This window comes from Lepisosteus platostomus, chromosome 7, assembly GCF_059453375.1.
Source record: "Lepisosteus platostomus isolate fLepPlt1 chromosome 7, fLepPlt1.hap1, whole genome shotgun sequence".
Lineage (NCBI taxonomy): Eukaryota > Metazoa > Chordata > Actinopteri > Semionotiformes > Lepisosteidae > Lepisosteus > Lepisosteus platostomus.
The window spans coordinates 46039947-46063057 of record NC_142617.1 but is presented as its reverse complement, the minus strand read 5'-3'; the positions used below and the strand labels follow the sequence as shown (position 1 = coordinate 46063057).

At 39.0% G+C, this 23111-nt stretch overlaps 1 protein-coding gene across 1 annotated transcript in view; it reads left to right on the top strand.

Moving 5' to 3' along the window:
* Positions 1 to 2: 2 nt before the first annotated feature.
* Positions 3 to 23111, top strand: part of efl1 (elongation factor like GTPase 1) — a 90676-nt gene continuing 67567 nt past the window's right edge. The window contains 12 exon segments of the mRNA XM_088640744.1: positions 3 to 82; positions 921 to 1021; positions 1933 to 2000; positions 2246 to 2330; positions 2715 to 2848; positions 3695 to 3832; positions 4517 to 4728; positions 8669 to 8792; positions 11250 to 11329; positions 11439 to 11575; positions 12215 to 12337; positions 14306 to 14405. Of these exon segments, the coding sequence (XP_088496870.1) occupies positions 931 to 1021; positions 1933 to 2000; positions 2246 to 2330; positions 2715 to 2848; positions 3695 to 3832; positions 4517 to 4728; positions 8669 to 8792; positions 11250 to 11329; positions 11439 to 11575; positions 12215 to 12337; positions 14306 to 14405 (1292 nt within the window). The 5' untranslated portion in view covers positions 3 to 82; positions 921 to 930.

The following is a 23111-nucleotide window of genomic DNA, read 5'->3' as shown; positions in this document are numbered from 1 at the left end:
GACGTACATCACTTTGCATACGTCAAAGGGTGAAGTTGAAAGGTTAAGCGTGGGGCTGAGACTTCCGGGATAGTAAAACAACGTGAGTTTTGTATTTTGTTGTGTTTCATATAGATTCTTAGCTCATTTTAAGGTCATTTTAAAAAAATGCCTTAGATAACTCCTTTTGAACTTATCTTGAACTATTCGTATATACTATAGATATATGTTGGCATGGGACAAGGTCGTTTATAAAGGATGTGGTTCCAAACTGTACAAGCCTTTGGCGTTACAACTGTGCCTGTCCACAAGTTAGAAATACACAAGTGAAACACGTGGTGTTGATTAGCACTACAAGGGGAGAAAAAATAAAGGACCAAAGAAAATCAGCTGCTGACTGCAGTGTATTTATATGTAATGCTTGTGAAAATATTTGAAAACGCATTTAATTTGTGATGTGTGTTAATCTGATCAAATGATAAACAGAATATCATTGAAATACATTAAATACATAGTAAGAGATGGCCGTGTTTTTGTTCATAAAATGTTCGACGTGTTTAATAGTCTGCCTGAATAGAGCGCCAACAGGAAAACTTACCTGGAAAGCTCCGAGCCTAACTAGTATTAATAAATCACATTGGAACCTTTGGCGATTCTAACTAGACTGTAGATGAAGCTCAAAATGTTTTACAGGCTTTGTCGTCAACGTTCTAAAAACAAGATCTAGAACCTGTCACCCTGAGCGGTAAATTATTTTAGAGATGATAACTGCTTAAAGTAAGGTTATCCCCCCTTGCATCACTCCAGATTTTGCACTTTATAAACTTTAAAGCATTCTAATAGTCTTAATTAGTCTTTGAAACAGGCAGGTGTCTTTCATTTATATTTATATTTAAACGCAGTTCTTGTTTTAAACTCCTGAGTTATTCTGTGTTTTCCAGGCAATCCGGAATGGGGCAGACCAGTTTAGACAAAATCATTGCACTTCAGAAAAAAGCGGCAAATATCAGGAATATTTGCATTTTAGCACATGTGGATCATGGTGAGCGCATTTCATCAAGACGTTTTCTAATATTACATGTATGAATAGTATTAAATGGTAAATATGATATATTTTTGGTTGGATTTATGAAGAACTGTTTACCAGCGTGGAATCAGGTCTCACCCATCTTCAACATTACAGGACAATTTTGTGCATCTATTGTCAGCAGCCATATCAACCTGCAACTCACAACTGGCAACCCACTGAAGCTAAGCAGGTTTGAGCCTGGTCAGTACCTGGATGGGAGACCTCCTGGGAAAAACTAAGGTTGCTGCTGGAAGAGGTGTTAGTGGGGCCAGCAAGGGGTGCTCACCCTGCAGTCCATGTGGGTCCTAATGCCCCAGTATAGTGACAGGGACACTATACTGTAAACAGGCCGCCGTCCTTCGGATGAGACGTAAAACTGAGGTCCTGACTCTCTGTGGTCATTAAAAATCCCAGGGCGTTTCTCGAAAAGAGTAGGGGTGTAACCCCGGAGTCCTGGCCAAATTTCCAGTTGGCTCTTACCAATCATGGCCTCCTAATAATTCCCCTCTATGAATTGGCTACATTACTCTGCTCTCCTCCCCACTGATATCTGTTGTGTGGTAAGCGTTCTGGCGCACTGTGGCTGCCATTGCATCATCCAGGTGGATGCTGCACATTGGTGGTGGTGGAGGGGATCCCCATTACCTGTAAAGCGCTTTGAGTGGAGTGTCCAGAAAAGCGCTATATAAGTGTAAGCAATTATTATTATTATTATTATTATTATTATTATTATTATTATTGTTAGTTGAAGACTATAGCTGTCAATTCAGGGCAATTATTACTTGGTTTTGCAGCAGTCAGAGTTTTGTCCTGAGCACAAAAGCTAGCAGCTTGTTGGTGTTGCATGTTTAACAACAGCAGCTGTTATTCATATTGTTTTGCAGGGAAAACAACATTAGCAGATTGCCTGGTTGCCAGCAATGGTATCATCTCTAGTCGGTTAGCAGGAAAGGTGGGTGTTGCTCGCATATGTGTCTGTATTCAGGTGTCACACAATACATCTCGATGATTTCCTTTACCACCTTTGTGACAAAGGGATACTTCCAGTATTTAGTTGTACAATGTAGGATTAAGTCTGTTGTTATGCAGAATTAGTGCATTTTGCTCTTTTGCTAATACCAGCATGTGTTTGTTGTATAATTGATTTACACATTAAATTTACAGATTAATCTTCAACTTTAATTTCTTAAATCATAGCTCAGATACTTGGATAGCAGAGAAGATGAACAGATTCGGGGAATTACAATGAAATCCAGCGCAATATCACTGCACTTTTCCAGTGGTAAGTCTCAAGCAAGAGGTCTTTTCAAGTCAAGTCAAGTTCAAGTTTATTGTCATTATACTCATATACAGGTATATAGTATAACGAAATGCTATTTATTTGTATAATAAAAAAAAGACAGAGACAACAAGCAGTGTGCAAAAACAACAACAGGCAATGTGCAAAACAACAAAAATGTAACAGGTAATGTGGAAAACAACATCAGATGTGCAAAAACATGCATCAAATCCCTTGTACACAGTCCTCAGACATGACTGTAATCAATACTTACAGTCAGTTAATCCAGTATCCACCACTTTGATTTAGAAGACTCTTCTCTCTTCCATGTACAAAGTATTTAATCTTTGATCAAAACTGATCTAGTTTGCTCTGTCTTGCTTTCAGATGGAAAAGACTACCTCATCAACCTGATTGATTCTCCCGGTCATGTGGACTTTTCCTCTGAGGTGTCGACAGCAGTCCGGCTGTGCGATGGGGCCATTGTAATTGTGGACGCTGTGGAAGGAGTGTGTCCTCAGGTAGGTCGGTTTCTGCTGTTCTCGTTCATTTGCATTGAAAACCGGAGCGCACAGTGTAGCCTTTCTTAAATTCCTCAGAAGGGGTTGTTTTTTTTCAATAAAAAATATGCTGTGTGGAACTTGATGAAAAGGTTATCAGTGTTTTTTTACACATCAGCATGATTGGAGGCATTTTCTTGAAGCACAGTTTAATAATGACTAAACAGCGGTTGAAATGCCATGACAACAGTGAGGTGCGTGGTTTTGTCCTGAAGCTACGATTAGTGAACTTCAACAGCTAATAATGTACTGTCTGTCCATCCGAGGCTGATGTTGCCACCATATTCACCATTGTGAAATTAATATTTAGGAAAGGTTCCCTGCCTGAGCTGAATTGTGCATGCATTGTTTTCTTACACAAATGCGGTAACATAAGATTACCTTTCATTGCTACCTCCCTGAAGTAAATTAGCAACTGCAACAAGATAATTAAACAAGACAGGAAAGCTGCCTACTGGAGCTATGCTGTCTTGTGTGACTTATCTGTTATTCTGTGTGTAGTGAGTGCTGAAATAGTCTAAAGAGTTTTCCTTGCTAATGTCAGATTAGCTGGCTTTCATGGGAGTCGAAACAGAATAAAATATTTATTAAAGGTTGTCTGAACAGATACCTTATAAATTCCAGTGACAAATAAATTACAAAAGAGCAATTACCTTTATCATCATAATAGTTCAGCAGCTGAAACACAGCTATGTTTATGTTTGTCTGGGTTGCCATTATATAAAAAAGCTATTAGTTTGATATTTGCATGCAAAGGAAAGACATTGATGATAGCATGATTAATTGACTTGTTTGTGTTTATTCTAGACACAAGCCGTGTTACGACAAGCCTGGCTGGAAAACATCCGTCCTGTGTTAGTGATCAATAAAATCGACAGACTGATAACTGAACTGAAACTAACCTCCCAGGAGGCCTATACTCACCTTCAGAAAATGTTGGAACAGGTGAGATGGGTGTTTCCAAGGAACACGACAGAGTGTGCCCATAGCTTCATGGCATTTTGAATGTTTTTGTGTCCTTCAGTAGTTTTTACTATTCAATTAGTATTTTATTAGACGAAGCAGAAAATATTTTGCTCTTCCTTAAATTTCAACTCAAGAAGAGACTTTGACCCTGAAGACATTAAAGAAAGAAGATTTACAAACTTCTAGTGAAGTTGCTTGTTTTCTTTAAATTTGCCCAAATTTATATACGCTTCTGAATTATTCTAGTTCACCAACTCTGAGTAAGGATGGATGAAACATCCATCCATTTTGAAAGCACTTCTTCCAATTCAGATATATGGAGGAACAGGGGTCTATCATTGCAAGCAACAGGCGCAAGGCCCTGTGATGCCAGTCCATCACTGGGCAGACATAGACACAAACAGACACGCACAGACTCAGTCCAGAAGCCAGTTAACCCACCAGTATGTCTTTGTACTGTGGGAGAAAACCAGAGCAACCAGAGAAAACCCACTCACACAGGGGGAGAACTTAAAAAATGCCACTCAGATAACGTGTCAGGAGTTGAACGCAGGGCCGGGATGCTAACAGTGCACCAATGCTAACCACTGCTCCATTTCAGACATTTTCTTTTACATTTATGCTGCAAGCATGTAGATCATTAAGACCATTTTTTATCATCAGGTGAATGCAGTGACTGGGGCTCTGTTCACCTCCAAAGTCCTGAAAGAAAGAGCAGAAAAGACGGATGCCCTGGGGCCCTGTGAAAGTGTGAGTGGAGAGCAGGTGTATGACTGGAGCTCTGGCCTGGACGAGTCAGATGACTCCCAACTGTACTTCTCCCCTGACCAGGGCAACGTGGTCTTCGCCAGTGCCGTAGATGGATGGGGCTTCAGGTAAGATGTCCTTCACCTCGGGCCTGCAGGAAGCCAGAGCAGTGTCAGCTGGCTTCAGGATGATTAAAAGTGAACCTATTTCAGTTTCTTGCTCTTTGCAAGATTCTCCACTAGGTGGAGCCCAAGACTTTGATTTTCTTTTGTTCGCATTGTAAAATCTGTGACACCAGGGCAGTATTTGGTCTCATGGAAAGAAACATCTGTACATGTGATTTAATATTAAATTATAACAACGGATCTATTAAAATAAAAAAAACTAATTAAAATTAAACCGTTATTAGTCTATGTCAGAGTGTGGCACAGTGGTGCAGGCACTAGTATTATAGTCTCCCAGCACTTGGGCCCTGGGTTTAATTCCAGACCCGGGGAGCTGTCTGTGTGAGGTTTGTATGTTCTCTCTGTCGATTGTCTGGGTTTCCCACGGGTGCTCTGGTTTCTCCTACAGTCCAAAAACGGACTGGTGGCTTAATGGGCTTCTGGGAAAAGTGGCCCTGATATAAAAGTGTGCATGTTGGTGTTTGTGTCTGACTGCCCAGTGATGGACTGGTGTCTCATCGAGGGTGTACACTGCCTTGTGCCCATTGTTTGCGGGGTTAGGCTATAGGTCCCCTATGACCCTGGAGGTCTTTGTCAGCTGTTATGAAATTCCTCAAGACAGTGAAGGTTTAAAATTGTGATTTAAAGCCAGGTGATAATGATGTTTCTTGGTTTTGTTCACCTTTTGATGTTTTGGGGAAAATTCAAAAGAAATACTGAAACATTTCAGGGGAAAATAAATGTCCAAACATTCAGCTAGCCTGTTCTTGTCCAATAATTTATTCACCAAAGTTTGGCAATATAAATGTGACTGTACATAAAACAATGTGCTATCTGTGGAGAAATATATTTTCTAGTTCTTTAATTACACATAGGGGCACATAATTTAAAAGTCTGCAAAAAGAAACCAAGAAGAGGTAGAAGGAGGTGAGTAAATCGGGAGAGATACACCATTATATCCTGAGAAGAGTTAATCACTCTTTGTTAACTTTGGGCAGTACTGTTGAAAAATAATTCTGGATGAAGCATCTTAGCTCTATGTCATGATTTGTTATAATTTTAAAAATGGGCTTTTGATATAACTTGAAACATTTATACTTATGTAATGTCTGTTTATATATCTTGGCGTAACAGGAGTATTACTGTCAACATAATTGTGATAAGCTGTGTCAGTTCTGTAATGATCAGGCTGTGGAAGACAGAGGAGCAGTAAACCACTCTAACAAAGAAAAAAATAAATTATCCCCAGGCAACAGCAACGCAAGTTTTAATCCCATGGCACTCACTCCTCATTTTTAGGTTCCAAACCATGGAAAAAAGGCTGCAAAGCCCTTAAAACATAATTTGTCTAATGAATCATTTTTTCACTGTTGTCTGCCTTTACTGTAGACTCCTTTTTCCCTGCTTTATGAATTAAAATGCTTGATAGACAGGTGCATCTGAGATCAGCACGATACACTGCAGGTTTTATGTTTTTGTTTTCCTTTTGAAAGGAAAAGGACAAATCAGTTGAATGACACCCATTTGTCAAGTTAGAAGAACTGTTTTTTTTTAGTTGATGAACATTGAGTTTCATGTTAAAAATATGCCCATATAGTGCTTCCTTTTATTTGGAGTGATGATGGTGTGTTAATGGTTCTCAAGTGCAGACTAATTTGCATTGAGATTACATTTTCTTTTATTTCAGCCCAGCAATAAGTAATTTGCAGTCTACAGCAGGTACTTCAGATCAGGTCAGTGCAGGGCCAGCAGAGGGCTTAATTCTGACTGGCGCTGAAGTGACGTTGCATAATGACCCTTCTAGAAAGAGGGTGGCCAGCAGTGGTCATGCTGTATTATTTCAGGTATTTGCTAGCTATGAAGAGAACAAATAGTCCTTGTTTAAAGGACCCTCTGTCATTGCATTAACTAAAACCCTTTAGCAAATATGACTATTGGAACAGGGCTGTGGAGTAAAAAGTGACATTTAATGTACCTCAAAAACAGGAAAACAAATGACACAACTTTTACAAGCATTTATCTCTTTGTAGTGCTATTTTTTTTGTCTGTATGAAAGAATGTAAGACTTCATAGAAAAGTGTGAATGTTTATGGATTTTTTCAGTCAGTTTTGGATATTTCAGACTAGTCTCAAAATTGATGAAAAACAACATAAAGCTTCTAATAGTGAGGAGATGTGATATGTGGTGACATAGAGCTAGGAGAAATGAAAAAATGTTTCAGATATACTGATAGTATTCTTCGGAAAAACTCTGATTACAGCAGATATACCAATTGTGCTTATTTCAAAACCTTAGAACACTCCAGCTTCCTCAAATACTTTGTGTGATTACTGAAATTCTAAAGCACTGTGCTTTTTTTTGCTGTATCCATGATTTGTTAGCCCACAAAAATAATTGTCTTATTTTTATGATCTGCTCTTTAAACAGTATGTGTTTCTTTATTGTGTGACTTAATCATGAGAATAACCTTAAACTGTTTGACTGGAAGTTAGAATTTTGAAATTCCTGAAAGGAAAAACATTTCCCACCCTTTCTAATGCCTCTTCCTCAGATAATGCCAGTATTTCCTTTAGGATGGTTTTGCTCCAGTGAATAGTTGTCCCTCTGTATACCGCCTTCCTTATAATGCCACCCCAGCGCACCACCAGTATCAGTGCCGCTTGAATGACTTGGTTGAATAACGAAAGAATAATGATATCTATATTCATGGTGAAATGTGAGTACATATTTTGAGCTGTGCACCCCTAAGAAAAGTGTTTTAAAATGCAGCCTTTGCAGCACAGGCTTGGTTACTCCAATATTACATGTACAACTAATTAACTAAACCTTGATCAGAATGGTACAGTAATTGCAGTATAAACTGAGAGGCTTTCAAAATTCAACAAAAGATTTTGGATCCAATACTCATTTGTTGCACTTTTACCCTTTCTCTGTATATATTGAATATAATCTGTTACAGCTGAAATATTGGAATATCTTTCCTTTTCAGTTGTATTGCCCACCTTGTGGGTGAAATGCTTTAATTTCTTTTGCAATATTTTCTTATTGTGTATATTATGTATGGTGCATATGTACATACACACCCTTGCACGCGAAGAAGGCTCCACTGCCAAAATGTTGTTTCTCTTTTCAGCATGGAATAAACCTTTACTTGTTCCATTTCATACATACTGTATAGTGCACTATTCAGAAATACTGGGCAGGAAGAGCTGAAAGTTGTTCACTTGTGAGAAATTTCTATTATTATGTTACTCATCACATTGTTTCTTGAGTCACCCCCAAAGCATCCCAGGTTCTCCCTCTTTAATCTTCAGCTTTTCCTAAGCCAGAGATTCAGAGCCGTTAGTGTCAGAAGCACTGCCCTTTCTCTCATTGTCTTGCCAAGGGAGGCTCAGAGACACTGTACCTGACAAGGGCAACAGTCCTAGTTCTTGTTCCACAGCTGTGGTTGGACAGTAGATTGACAACGTGCACGCAGAGGCTGAGGTCCGGTTGTTTAAACTCTGAAGTCGTTTGTTCAATGTACGCATGCACAGGACACTTGCACTTGTCTAATGTCACTTTGTATTGGTTTGCAGTGTTCTTTGCTGGCGTGATATACCTCAGTGGTGCTAAGGTGCTTCATTGAGATGCTATATCCCTCTTGTAGGGCTACCTCTAACTGTTAAAGATTATTGTAGGACACGTTCACCTTATTCTTTCAGAGCAGAGACGTTCAGTTTCCATCTGTCACTTTTCCCAACATGGACATTCTCTTTTAATGCTGTGCATAGAACCTAATGCCAGAGCATACTGCTTTGTGGTGCTATACTTCACCACCTTTTACAGGTGCCTTCATTATTCAGAGGTAATAACATTTCTGGCTTAGCATAGTGAACAGTTAATGCCATTGTTTATTTCCAGCATCCAGCAGTTTGCCCAGCTGTACAGTCAGAAAATGGGGATCAAGACTGAAGTGCTGCTCAAAACCCTGTGGGGAGATTTTTACCTCAATGCCAAAGCAAAGAAGATCATGAAGGGAGCGCAGGTAACGCTCACTGACTGGCTTTTTGTCCTCTGTGTCGGTGGGGCAGGAGGATTCACTGCACAGCCCTGATTGCTTTGTGAGCCCTTTAGAGGAATAAGTAAAGAGGACCGTCCAAGGAATGAAAATGATCATCCAAGAAAGAAAAATCCTCTGCTTAAAATTAACTTTTGTGTTTGAATCAAAGAAAATAAACTCAAAATATCATTACGTCTGTGCATGTGTAAGGCAGATGGAGGAAGCCTGCAGCCAAGGCACCAGGGTTATCAACAGTACTGTGGGCTCTTCAACAGCCATCTTTATGTGCAGAGCACTACTTATACCCTGCTGCCTCCTGTCATGACACTAGAGCACTTCTAGGAATTTCTGGTCCATAGAGAAGAGCACCATGTGCTGGTCCACGAGCATTACTAACAGCTGCTGTCGCGATTTCCTCGAAGTCTTCCATCCCTGTACTGACTAAGCCCAGCCTCACTTAGTTTCTATAATCTCTTCAAGTGTCAAGGTGGAATAGCCGCTGACATCCTGAGGGCAAGTCATGTATGGGCAGACAAAATTATTGCTTCTCTAAATGTCTCATTAAAAGTCAGTAAGATAAAAAAAAAACATTCGGAGAACCTTAGTCAGGAACAGCAGGTAAAAGGTCTTTATTGGAAAGTGTTCAGAGTTAAATTTATTTTATTTCATTATAGGTCAGACTGATGCAGACTGACATTTAGTGCAGATGACTGCTATAATATAACATTTGGTCATTTCCAAATATCAGAACTATGCTTTTATTTGGTTTTTCTTTTAAAACTGAAAAAATATGCAAGATTGAAAGGATAATAGTGTTCCAAAACATTTTTCTTTCAACAGATGTACATCAAAACAGATTTAAGTACATAAACATGTAAGATAAATAAAGTTATTGGAAATTAAAGCTGTATAACTTTCCCTTTTGAAAGATATTTGCATTCTCCTGCCCATTTGCTTTTCATTACCAAGTTTCCAGCAGTGCGAACACTCTTCTTAATGGGTGGTCTGAAATTACTGAAGATAAAAATGAATGATATTTATATACACAACACCATTGTGCATCCAGTTCTGTTTCTAATGGTCTGTTAAGTGCACTGCAGCGGAAATAGCACAGCTAATGGCTACGACATCTTTCACCCCTTTGAGTTCACCTGAGTGATTTTTGAATGGACAGACGGTATAGTCGCAGTGTGCTGTCAATGCCCCTGTGTTTTGTGGAAGTGTTTCATGTGTCCTCGAGTACATGGTCTTTAAAACTGCTGATAAGACTTTAAATCACCCTTAACTGCCACATACAGCACACATATTAAAACAAAATGAAAAAGTTGGAATGGTGCTGCTGGTTGTCCACCAGGCTCTGTATTTTACTGCTCTGCCTGTCTTACGCTGCGAGAGAGCAGAGACACAGGGTGATGAAGAAGTGTTTTGACAGCCATGATCCTACATTAACCCACCAACCTTTCCAACGGCCATTTATTACATTAATAAATGCAGGAGGAAAGGCTTTGCCTGTGTAACGGAGTCCACTTAGAAACATTAACATCTATCTGTTCAGCAATAGAAGTGGATATTTAAACATAAGCAGAGTGATATTGTGACCCCTTCTAATCAGTAGCTGTGGAGTAGATGATGACTAGCTGGCTTAGATGTTCTTGTCTCTGGAGGCCCCACATTACTAGCATAGCAGTTACACTTCATTCTGTGATTAGATATGAGCTCTTGGGGGCTGTTGCATTCTCTATAAAATCAGACATAATGTGTGTCAAAAGTGCCTTGGCTCACAGGCAGATCATGTTTGCTGGAAAGAAGGCAAAAGAAGTGTTTCAGGTAAACGTAATGGTGGTCCTTTACATGTCTATGTCACAGGAGAGACACAGTTAGCCTTTGGTTCTTGTGTGCCTTTCATCCATGTGAAGGAGCCATCTGATATGCCACTTCATTGACGAGCCAACAAGGATCCATGCGTAGTGTGCTTCTCAAATTCTCAAAGCAATCGATCACTCAATTCAACTCCCGCCAGACTGTCATAGGTTAGATCTGGAAAATTTCCATTTAGGAAATGCATGCTTTGCACACTGCTTCAGCGCCATGCTCAAAAGAAAGGCCTTCTGGCTTCCTGTACAGCCAGCTGGACCACATGTGAGGAGACAATGTCCAACAAGGCAGCAAGATTTGTGGGAAACAGCAGTGGAAAGTGCAAGGGTATGCCAAACTGAAGACTTGTGAAATTGCCCCCTAAAAAGAATCTCTAAATGGCAGTATGCAAGAGTTGTCTGGTTCTAATCTTCCAAAGCAGTAAACGTACAATGCAGAGGCTTGAGTAACAGACCCCCAGAAATAAATATATTCGGAAAGGTAATTAAAGAATTTCATTTGCTGAGATGCACTTAAGCTTTGTGTGGTATGTGTGAGATATTAATGCTTCTCTTTTTTGTTGTTCAGTCAAAAGGGAAAAAGCCCCTATTTGTTCAACTTGTCCTGGACAACGTTTGGAGTTTATATGATGCTGTTGTTACCAGAAGGTATTTTGTGTTTATTTTTTTTTATTTTTCTAATCTAGAAAAAGACAAGTGCATTTATTGTTGGGAAGAGTAAGGCAATTCTTATCAATTCTTTCTTTATGCTTTGCAGAGACAAAGATAAAATTGACAAGATGGTGAACTCCCTGGGTTTGAAAGTATCTGCGAGAGACTCGAGGCACACTGACCCCAGAGTGCTTCTCAGTGCCATCTGCAGTCAGTGGCTTCCTGTCTCACAGGCTGTGCTCAGTATCCTTTGTCACTAGGCTGAAGACAGCAGAACACTGGGCAAATACTTACAATGCTAACCTGTCTTCTGAAAGGCATGACTTTTGTTTCACATCTGTCTTTACTTGAACGGGGGGTATTGGGCGTGGGCGAATAGAGATGTCTTGAAAAGTACTCTGTGTGCGCACAGAGCTGTGAATAATAATTTGACACAGGCTTTTATTCAAGGTTTGCAGAAAAACTAGGAAGGAAAAATGGCACCACCATCTCGGACCACATAACCTACATTTGTAATCCCTGTCCAAAACACAGGGCTCAAGGTGGCTCAGTAAATTACTGTGTGTGATGCATACCTTTACAGAGAGTTTGTGTCAAAGAACACTATCCAGCAGAAATCCTGGCAATATTTCCTTTTCCTTAACCACTGTACCTCCTCCCCTTTGTATGTATCAGAGTGAAATAATTTCATGTTGGAGCATTGGTTGCATAATTGGTTTTGCTCCAGAAGATTGTAAGATTTTTCAGTTTTGCTTGTAATCATGGATTGCTTTTCAGCTCCTCCCAACCAGGCTTAAGTTTTTGAAAACAAATTAGGATTTGATTGCATTTTAAAGAAGATACATGAAAAGGTGTGCTTTCCTCCTTAACACTGTGAAACAGCCATGGTGTGTAACAAGCTCCCCAGTCCTCTAGACATCCCTGCGGAAAGGGTGGAAAAGCTAATGTGTGTTGGAGTGAGAACGTTCAATTCTCTACCTGAGAAAACCCAAGAGCTCAAAAGAGGTGAGTGAATGGTGTAATTAGAAAAAATGGCCTTCATTCCTCACCTTTCATTTCACCTTGCTGTCTAAGATTAATTTATTTGTAGCCTTGGATGCATTCCAGCTGATATTCTTATTGAAAGTAGTTTTTCATTTAAATAAGTCTAAAGCAAGCTAGCTTGGCAGCTTTGCACTCAAGGGATCGACATCTAGGTCTATATTAGTTCAGGTCTTTATTAGTGCTTTATTACAGAGCATGCTCCATGGTTGGGCCATTAAAAAAAAAGCTGACAACATCTTGTTTGAGGACTTATTTAGAGAGTATAAGACTTGGCTCAACCCTTATGACTTCTTGCTTCAGGGGATGAGTGTCATGCTCTGTTTTTGCTAAGGTATTTATGTTACCTAAAAAGTGTTACTTAATAAGACCTGGAATAGCTCCCCTCTCTACCAAAATGAAAGGCCATGTTAAAAAATTTAAGTAGGTGGCAGTGGAAAGGGATATTGGCAGCTGCTGTATCTTTCCAGCTCCCAGTTCAAAATTCAGACATTTACACAGGATATCAGATCTGCACAAGCTGTTTCAGAAAACAGGACCAGATTGTGCTGGCTCTGTCCTCTGATCCCATTTTCAGCCTATTCTATGGGTTATGAGGTCCCCATTGCCAAATTTGCGGACTGACCTGGGAAGTTCTGCTTTTTGGCTAGACTAAATAATAATGTTTTTTGAATAATGTAGCTGAAAAGATGACAGCAGGTTTCCTTCATTCTCAGTATTATTTTTTTACAGAAAGGTGTCCAGCTAGTAATATTTCAGTCAAGAAAGCCTATGTTCATATAATAGAATCCTATCCTTTCAGCTGGCTGAAACATGTTTTTAATTGAATAGATCTGTAGTTGAATAAAGCTGTGAATTAAGATGTGAGATCCTCTACATTTAAATGACTAACTAAATCAATTATTTAAAGTAATCATTCAGGCACGTTTTGTCGGAATTCATTAAATAAAAACTTTGTGGGTATTTCAAATGGATCAGACTAAGAATATTGTGTATTGTGTGTCCAAGAAGTGTTTCACTCACCTTGCTCACATATTATTATTCCAGATTTTCTGGAAATCTAAAAGTTGTGAAAAAATGGTTAGAAGTAGGAACACCTGGTACTCATATTGCCTAGCTTCATAACATAGTAACTGAATCTGTCCACAAAATGTGGATGGCACACACTAACAAAAATGAAAACAAAATGTTTCATTTGTAATTTATGCCTTAAATTCTGCATTTCGTCTTGATTTTGTTTTCCTTTAGTCATTATCTAGCCATTTTCCTGCTTTTGTAGTTCTTTATATAGACCTAAATGTTTTCTAAACTTACAGTGTTATCACAGGCAATTCTCCATTTACACAGCAGATGTGTTCCTGAAAAATACTGCAGAACTCACTACAGAAGGTGTAAATTAAGAACTAACTTCTCATTAGAAAGCTTTTAAATAGGGAGAACATATTCTTGATCCAATCCCAAGTAGAGAGTTGAAATGCCAAATTAAAACAATTACATTTATTCAAGTAACATATATCATTTTGCTTAAAGTTATTTTTAAACTAAATGTCTGCTGATATTTAGCATTATTATGTAAATGTGAAAGCAGGACTGGAGTTTGTGGTGGCTGCTGAATGGTGTAGTGAATGCACAAGTCATGTGAATCTGGGCAGCACAGCTATCTTTGGTTATTTTGCTGCCAGTGAGCCTTTGAAATGCAACATAAAGTCTAAACATAACAAATCAGTTTTTCCTTCAGTTTTTAACTAATTATTAGTTTTGTTTATTGAATGTTCAGCTTCCTGTTGCTGGCGGTGCCCGCATGTGGTCAAGTGAGAACTAGTAGTAACCAGTAAGAAATGGTATACTGTATGTTCTAGAGGGGCATTAAACCAAAAGCATGCATGTCAATTGAGAACTGACTGTACGTCTGTTTTACTTTTGCTTTGTTAGCATTCCTGGAGTGTAAGAGCGAGGGCGACACGCCAGTTATTGTGTTTGTCTCCAAGATGTTTGCTGTTGACACAAAGGGATTGCCACAAAACAAGAAGAGGTTAGTAAGAAAGGTGTTTCTTGCCCTCTCCGCTTTCAGGCCACTGTGTTTTCTTCCTGACATGTAAATGTTTTAATATATTCTTGAATGTTCAATTTTAAAGCTGCCTGATTTGTGAGCCAGTTTTGATGAGCCAGTGGCAGAGTGCGGATTGAGCCCTAACAGTGCAAGCTAATCCAGCTGGGATTCCCCGGCTGCTGGTGCGCTGCTTGCAGAGTGTGGGGGGTTGTGTGGGCTGCTCTTGAGAATGGTTACAAACGAGAGCAGGCCATTCAGACCATCCTGGCTTGGTAGTTTGTAGCTTATTGATCCAAGGATCACATCCAGTTGTGTCTTCAAAGAGGCCGGGGTTCCAGACTTACCCAACTCTTTGGGTAGAGAATTGCGTCCTGTTTGCAGTTTCAAATACATCTCCATTTAGTTTTCGCTTGTGTCCACTGGCTTGTGCTTCACTGGCTCTTCTGTCAGGTAATGTATTCAGATGGAGAAAAATGGTGAAAGTTTGTGTCCGTGTTACACACACCACCGTATTAAGACCTATTTTCTAGAACTGAAGAAGCAGAGATGTGTTTTGAGGCTGTTGAAGTTTGTGAGGGGTTGGTTGAAGCTGAGGTTGAAGCTGCTGAGCCCCTGTTCTCCTTGGCAATGGACTTGTTAAGCTCTGCCTGCCACACAACCCGGTCATTACTTTCTCCTATCTTTTTGGTCAGAGATCCATGTGCTAATAATTGTAGTAATTAATATAGTTAGTATTATAGTTATGTAGCTGTTGAAATTGAAGTTAAATGAGAGAAAATATGCCTCGTCCTACAGAATACTTCACCAGGCTAGCCTGTATGGCAGTGTGGCAAGGAGGAGCTGGCTATTAAAAATAAACTATCCGTCTCAAAGTCTGCATAGAGCTTGCAACAAAGCACCTCAGTGATCATGCAAGATGTGGCAGTACTCTTTGCCATCAGATGAGATGAAATCGGAAATATCTGGTCTAAATACCATGTTATTGTTTGTTGCAAACCCAGCACATCACAATCTCCCAGCCAACAACATCCCTACAGTCAAACATGGTGGCAGCAAAATCATGCTGTTGGGATCCCTTTCCTCAGGAAGGAATGGAAAGCTTGTGAGGATTGAAGGATAAATGGACGGGGTGAAGTGTGAGCAAATACTAGAGTAAAATCAGTTTCACACTAAAGACTTAAAACTAGGACAAGAAATCGCCTTTTGGAAGGACAATGACTCAAAGCTCAAGGCCACTGGAGATGAAGAATGAGAAAGTGAATGTCCTTGAGTGGCTCAGTCAAAGTCCTGGCCTGAATCCCATTGAGAACCTGTAAAAAAACAGGTGAGCGTTCAGGTTTAAATAAAATAAAGTCCTAACTTCTTGATCTCTAAAGATCACATGGTACTGTTTGGAAGAGAGAGGAAGTTAACTCAGGTGTTTTAGCTACATTCCAGTGCTTGCTCAGGCTTGCCTGTGTGCTGTTAATTTAGCTGGCGAAATGCCTTCTCCCTGTTTCCATTTAATCTGCTGTGCAGTGCCTCTACTGGTGTAATGGAGGCTGCACTTTAGAGGTGAGTGAAGTGGATACCCTCCTATTTGGAAAGCAATTTGAATTCCTTTGGGATGGAGAGCACTATACAAATGCAACCATCAATCCATTTTCTAACCACGTTATCTGATAGTCGGCTGCGGGGAATCCAGAGACTGTCCCGGCAAGCAATGGACACAAGGCAGGATACCCCCTGTACAGAACACCAGTCCATTGTAGGGCACACACAGACAGAAACACAGACACATACACACTTGTTTTTAGACTGTTGAAGGAAACATAAAACCTAAAGGAAACCCTCATGAGCACAGGGAGAACAGGACTGCAGTGCTGCAAAGGCAACAATGATAACCACTGTGCCACCATGCGTCCCACAAATGCAATCGCATATAAAATAAATTTTGTGCAGTAAGAAAATAAAACATTCCCAAATTCAAGAGATCCCTGCTCATACAGTGGCTCCTGTTTTTTCTCTTATTTGTTCCAGCTATGCGCGGGCCACACTGGAAAACTTTTGTTAAAGTTTTAGATCACATGTCTATCAACAAAGCACACAAGCAGTCTCGCCTTCATCAGTGTTAACGCTGCTGTTTTATGACTGGAATTCAGGTATTCAGACACTAGATGGAGCACTCTACATAAGTGGGTGACCTGTAATCCAGAATAGACGTGTGTTGGTGTGTTAATGGTAAGGAAAAGTAGTGGTTTGACAACTGTCAGAGTTGCACTGCATTCTTTCCCAAGTGCATAAAGAATATGTGACTGTTTTTTCTTGTGTGCCTTTGCTGTGCTTCTTAATCTATAAATTCCTCTGTATCTGCATAAAGTAATGTGTGTTTTTTATAATTGCAGTGGAAACGTACACTTTAAACATTTTAGATCGATTTGTCTCCAGAATATCATCCTCCGTTCCTTTGGGAAAAATAAAAGCTCAGGAGCTTTGCCATGATGAAAAAAAAACATCTTAAAAAATAATGGCTTCAAAATACTTTGCTGTTCAAATCAGATTAAAAGCTGAATGTGTTTTGCATGAAACAAGTAGGCCTTGGGCAGCATGGTGGTGCAGTGGTTAGCATTGTTTCTTCACAGCACTGAAGCTCTGGGTTCAATTCCTGGGGTGCTGTCTGTGTGGAGTTTGCATGTTCTCCCTGTGTTTCTCGGGGTGCTCTGGTTTCCTTCCACCGTCCAAAGACATACTGGTAGGTTAAGTGGCTTCCGTACAGTTTGGCCCTGCTGTGAGTGTGTGTTAGCCTGTGTCAGTGTGTCCGCCTGCAATGGACAGGCGTCCCGTCCAGGGTGTACTCTCCCATGATGGACTCAGGGCCACTGTGACCCTGAATTAGATAAGCAGTTATTGAAAGTGATTTATTGTGATCACAGTTCAACAATGTTTAAAATGAGAAATATATCTACACCTGTCCTTCTGTAGAGGAAGATCTTGAGTGGATCATTTAAATAAGGGTGTGTAGAAAAGTCTCCACACCCTTATTGAAATTTAAGCTTTTGTTAATGTAAAGGCTGAAATCAAGACAAATCATGGCTTTTTTCACCTTTAATAAGATCTTGTAATCAACAGTATCAAACCAAATGGATCATTCTTAGGAAAAATTGTTAAAATTATTTGACTCGCATGCACTCTATATTGCACTGGCTCTCGTTGAAAGTTGGTGGACATTGAAGGTTTCTTTCTCAGGTATAAGGCACTAAATAATTATTTGAAGGTCTTATCTTGTGAAAAGAATCCTGTGCTTCATTTGAGATCTGCTGATTCAGACCTTCTGACTCAGGCAAAGACCAGGCTCCCCACGTTCAGCAAAAGAGCCTCTTGTGTGCAGCCCCACATCATATCCTTCAGAGATTCTGCAACTTTTTAAAAACAATTTCTTCAAGACTACTCTTTTGTCTAATGCTTTTAATTTGTCATTTAGTTTTACTCTCAAGTTTACTGTGTCTATGTGCCTGGCTTTTTTTCTCTTTTGCCTTACTTCTGTTACACGTTTTATAAGTGCGCTGTTGTGTACTGCTTTGTGTTTCCTGAAAAGCGCTCGTAAATAAAATGGTATTATTAAACATATAGCCCTTTGTTCTCAACATTTTGTTTTTTTTTCAGCCTTTTCCATTTCTACATGAATAGAAACATAAGAAAGGCTTGAGGAACTGTAGGGTACAGCTGTTTCTCTCAACAGCACTGAACAGCCTTTTTTTGAAGGAAGTATAATATAGTTTCACATATCATGTACTGCCTTTTAGCCAGATAAATCTCATCATGTCAGCATCTTTGTTGTTAGTTGTTCAGTGCTGTGCGGCTTGTGCTGAAACACGCTAATCTGGTTAAGAAGTAAAATGTGATTTCTTACTTGAAAGGGTGGGGTAAGACTACAGTACTTTTATTATTGGAAGCATATGACAGCAGGAAGCCTAGATGACAGTCTGCTGTAATTATTGTTTTCTGCATTGTTTTAATTCGTTGGCCTGTGCTGCATGTGTTGATAACAATAGAGTCCGTGATTTTTTTCTGTGTACTGTGGTTCCGAGGGTGTTTGGGGATAGCGCCTAAAGCTAATTAAAATATTCTTTCTCTTGTTAAATCTGTAAGAGGTTGCAGGTTTGCATTCCTTCACTTTAATGTAATGTAGTGCATTCATTAATCTAAATCATTTATTTAATGATTGCTGGACCTTTAGGTGGCGCTCTTCTCTCTCAACGAGAGTACCAGAAAAGCTATATAGGAGTTTTTCTAATTAAGCAGACATGTCTGTTGAGAATAAGTCTTACTTTACTGAGGGCCAGCAGACCTTTTTATACAGCAGGGTGTAGGGGAGGTTTGAGTGAAGTACTATTCACATCCCTTCTTAGAAGGTTTCCATTCCCTTATGTTTAGGCTTTGCTCTGTGGTCTCCTGCCTCTATATACTGTATTTTGAATCATGCCTGACAGGTAGCTGACGTTTTCTTTGACCTGAGATGATCTGTTCTGATTCCACCTCAGCTCTCATTAGTGAAACCCGCAAAAATTCCCCGACAGCCACTTCCATCTCATGCAGTCCAGCTGTAATTTCCAGTCTTTAGTGGGAGAGGAGAAGTTTGGTGGTCACAAGCATATTAGGGTGTGGTGGTCAGCTGTGGTGAAAGATTTTGAGGTTTTCCGTTCTGTTGAGCTCATACCTGCTTGCCACTTTGCCTGGCTTGTGTGTCCCACTTTCAGTGTGGTGAAAAAGTAAGTCAGATTTTATAGTATTACATATTTGACCTTCACCTAGTCCTCACCTAGTCCTAATAATAGATCAGATTTACCTCATTTAATAAATAACACGCACAAATTATGCTTTTTAATTTAAAAAAAAAACCCAGTTCAAAAAAAGTCACCAAGTTCTGTAGCTTGGATGATGGCTAGCACCTCTTTCATGAGGCCGATCCATGCAAGGCCTGGATCTAATTGGGATTTAGAGCCTCAGACTCAGAGTTTATTGGCACTTTTCCGTGATGTTCTCTTCAGTCCTGTTTCTAAGTGGAGCAGCAATATTTTGATAAAGTAACTAGTAGAAACAGGAGCGATATGGTTAAGAAACAAATGAAAACAAATGATTTTCATTTGGCAGTAAGCTAGCCAGAACAATTTTGCACTAAATGCTGCCAGATCAACCAAATCACTTTGTTTTGGCCTAAATGCCAAATACTGAGTTCCAGCTTTGACACTTACAGTAGTATACACATCCATGAGAACAGTAATACCAGCTACTGCATACATTATTTTTCAAGGGATTTTTGTTTTCTCTGGACTCTATTTTTGTTACTTCTATTGGCAGTTTTTTCTCAGTCCACTCGTGATTTCTATGGGGAGGATGGTTTTCGACGGCGTGCTGCACTCTGTGCTAACCCTTCACTCCTCACACAGAGGTGTAAACAGAATTATATGCACGGCAAAACACCTTTCATAAGGTGAGAGGTACAAAACGTTATTAAAAATTTACCTGCGAACTTGTATTAACCGCTCCAAAAATGTGATATTTTATTAGCCCGTAAAAATTTTACTTGGCATTTTAATCCACAAAGCATGTTTGCGAGGAAAACGTAGTCCATGTAACCTCCATTTTGACTTATTTAAAGACTTAATGAAGCACAAGTGAAAGGCACAATATGCAAAAAAAGATGTAAGTTCATGAAGCCATGTAATTATAATGAACTCATAATAGGATATATAGCACAGTTGTCTTATCCTTAGTCTAAAGGTGAACAGTATACAGTACCTAAATGCTTTTGGTTTAATGCAGTTTTTGCCTGATCTTGGTCAAGGGCAAGGAGGCTCATGGGCTGTGAAATTGTAGTGGTCAGACTTAGAGGTGTGGTGGTACAGCTAGAGGGGAGAATAAGAAAACTGGAAAAAGAAAAGCTTTGATGTGACTAAGAGGTAAAGGGGAAATGAATGAACAACAGATATGGTACATGCTGCCTGCCTGAAAACTTATGTTGCTAATCGTATGTGCAATTTTCTGTGCCCATTGAATTACCTGTTTTCCCTCACAGCTCACATGTCCACACCTCTTTAACTCACCTCTGTCGTTGTTCCTTTTCTCTTCAACATACACATGAAAAGGCAAAAAAGATGAAAAAGATGTCTTCTTGGAAATTGGTGTCTACCTAACACAATTTCACCTTGCTGTCAGAAAATGCTTGTAATTGTACAAAGTTAAAAAGAATTGCCTTAAATGGTAGCTGGGACAACACAGACATCCTGAATTCAAAGAAAATATCAAAGTCCTCATTAAGACTTCTAGGTGGTAATGTTTGTAAATAATACATCTAAACAGTGACTCACAATCTTGCCCCAATTCCTTAGAATCAGATGTACAGTAGATATCCTGTTGTTATTGAAGTATACAATGCAGATGGTGGAAGGTGTTGGCACCTGGACCTGAATACAGTAATCTGTAACAATGCTCGCTATTCAATAGGTTTAGTGACATAGCTTGTTGAGCTTTGAGTGTTTGTCAATGATACCCTTTCTAAATTGTATTGAACATTCCTGCAGGAGGATGTTCTCATGTTCTTAACTCATTTAATATACAAGGTTCCAATTCTAATAACTGTTTGGTTTTTTGGAACTTTACCTGTCCTCTCTGCCTCTGTTTCAAGGTTAACTTTCAATTCACTGCCGTTTGATAATTAACAAAACAAAAAATTGTGTTGTTCTAAAAGCTCAAAGTGTAAACAGAACAAGAGACAGCATTGATATAATAAAGAGGAACAACATGAATTGTTAATTGTTGTTTTTGTAGGAGAGTGCATTTTAATTAGATATTTAATAAACTGGCAAAGGTTAAAAATAGATATGAGGTCTTAACATGTAAAAATCAGATCTTATTTCTTTGTTTACCATAATAGAATCTGAATGAATGCCAAACACATGGTTTTCAGATGCTTTCACATTGTCTATCAGAACTTTCTCAACACCTATAAAGTTTAATTTTTCATTCAATCTGTAAGTAAAATGCTACCTGTTATAAAAAATTAACTATTATACAGAGCCAAGTTTGGGTTTCGTCTTATAGATTAGACTGTAGATGGCTGTGTGTGGTTGTCATAGCAATCATCTATGTAGGTCATGTTTTGGATATATATATATATTGATACTGTTTTAGTTGAAGACCAACTGTATTGCTCAGTGACTCTCAAATACTAAAAATAACAGAGGGCCTGGTAGGATAATTTTCTTAATTCTGATTGGCTAGTGATGACATGCTGTAGTAATAAGGAACGGAAAATTTCAAACCATGCTTCTTTCTTCCTCCTATCTTAAAAGGCCTTTCTCCAAAAAATGGATGCATAACTTTTCCTTCATTATATATCACTATATTAACACACAATCTATTCACTGTCCATTGTGTGCTTGGGAATGTTGTACCTTAGCAATTATTATGACTCTGTGTTCTGTGTATGTAATCTCCAGTACCATAATTAAACATATAGAATTGACTCTTAAAATATTCAGTGGATGAGTTAGTGTATTGAATGACAAAGTGACTGAGGACTTCAGGCAAACTACGGCAGTGTTCGCAAGCCCAACAAGGCTGACAGTGTGCCTGCCAAAAATGACATTGTTTTGCAGATCTTTTCAGTAGATATAAGAGTAGTCTGCTAATAAAAGGGGGTTATTCGACTTGTTTTCTAGTTTAGTCAGCTGAGTGAATCCAAAATTGTGTCTAGCTGTTTCTTAAACGTGACCAGAGTTTGAGCCACAACCACCTGACTGGGAAGCCTGTTTCAGACACTTCCCACTCTTTCAGTAAAGAAGTGTCTCCTGTTCTCTGTCCTAAATTACTTCCCATTAAGTTTCTAGAAGTGACCCAGTGTTTTTGATATCTTTGGAGACCTCCATGTCTTCCACATAATATTTGTGAAAGGGAAAAAATTACTACCCATTTCCCAGTATTGGCACTTCTTTATCTCATAGCTGTACAGCATTTTTGATGCTTGCTCTAAACCCCTACCTCTGCCAATTTCTGTATATTATGCATGTTCATACTGTAAGTAATTGGATTAGAAAAAAAAACTCTTCACTAAAAAGGATGTAAAGAACTGATCAGTGCTAAATATAGAGTAAAACACATTTCTCATTTCTCATGTCAAGCTAATGAACAATGAATAAATAAACTTGATACAAGTATGAGAGTGTGTTAAGGTTAGGAGAGTTAACTTTAAAAGATGTCCTTTTACATGCTGAATGCTTGATCTGGTATTGTCCAGAATGCATATTAACAATACAATCTGTATTTTCTGCAAGAACCTCCATGGACCTCCTATTAAAGTTAAATGGAAAGTATTTGCAAAGCAGCGTTTTTTGCACAGTAAAATCTGATGAAGTGAGTTTTACCGACAGCTTTAGTATCAATTTTTCTTTTTTTCCACTAAATTTTTTAAACTAGTTTGTGGTTTTTAAAGCCATGCTTTTAGATTTGGAAACCATTACCTCATAACTACTGTGGTGACTGTCATAAAATGGAGTAATTGCATTTCCATTATTGTGAATGAGTGTCGTGTTGATAGAAACCTTGAGTGATGTGGTTATTAATAGGAAAATAATCCTTCGTTATATTTTAATTAATGCACAAGGAAATAAAAATGTATTGAAATATCTTAAACAGGTATCCAGTCGAGAA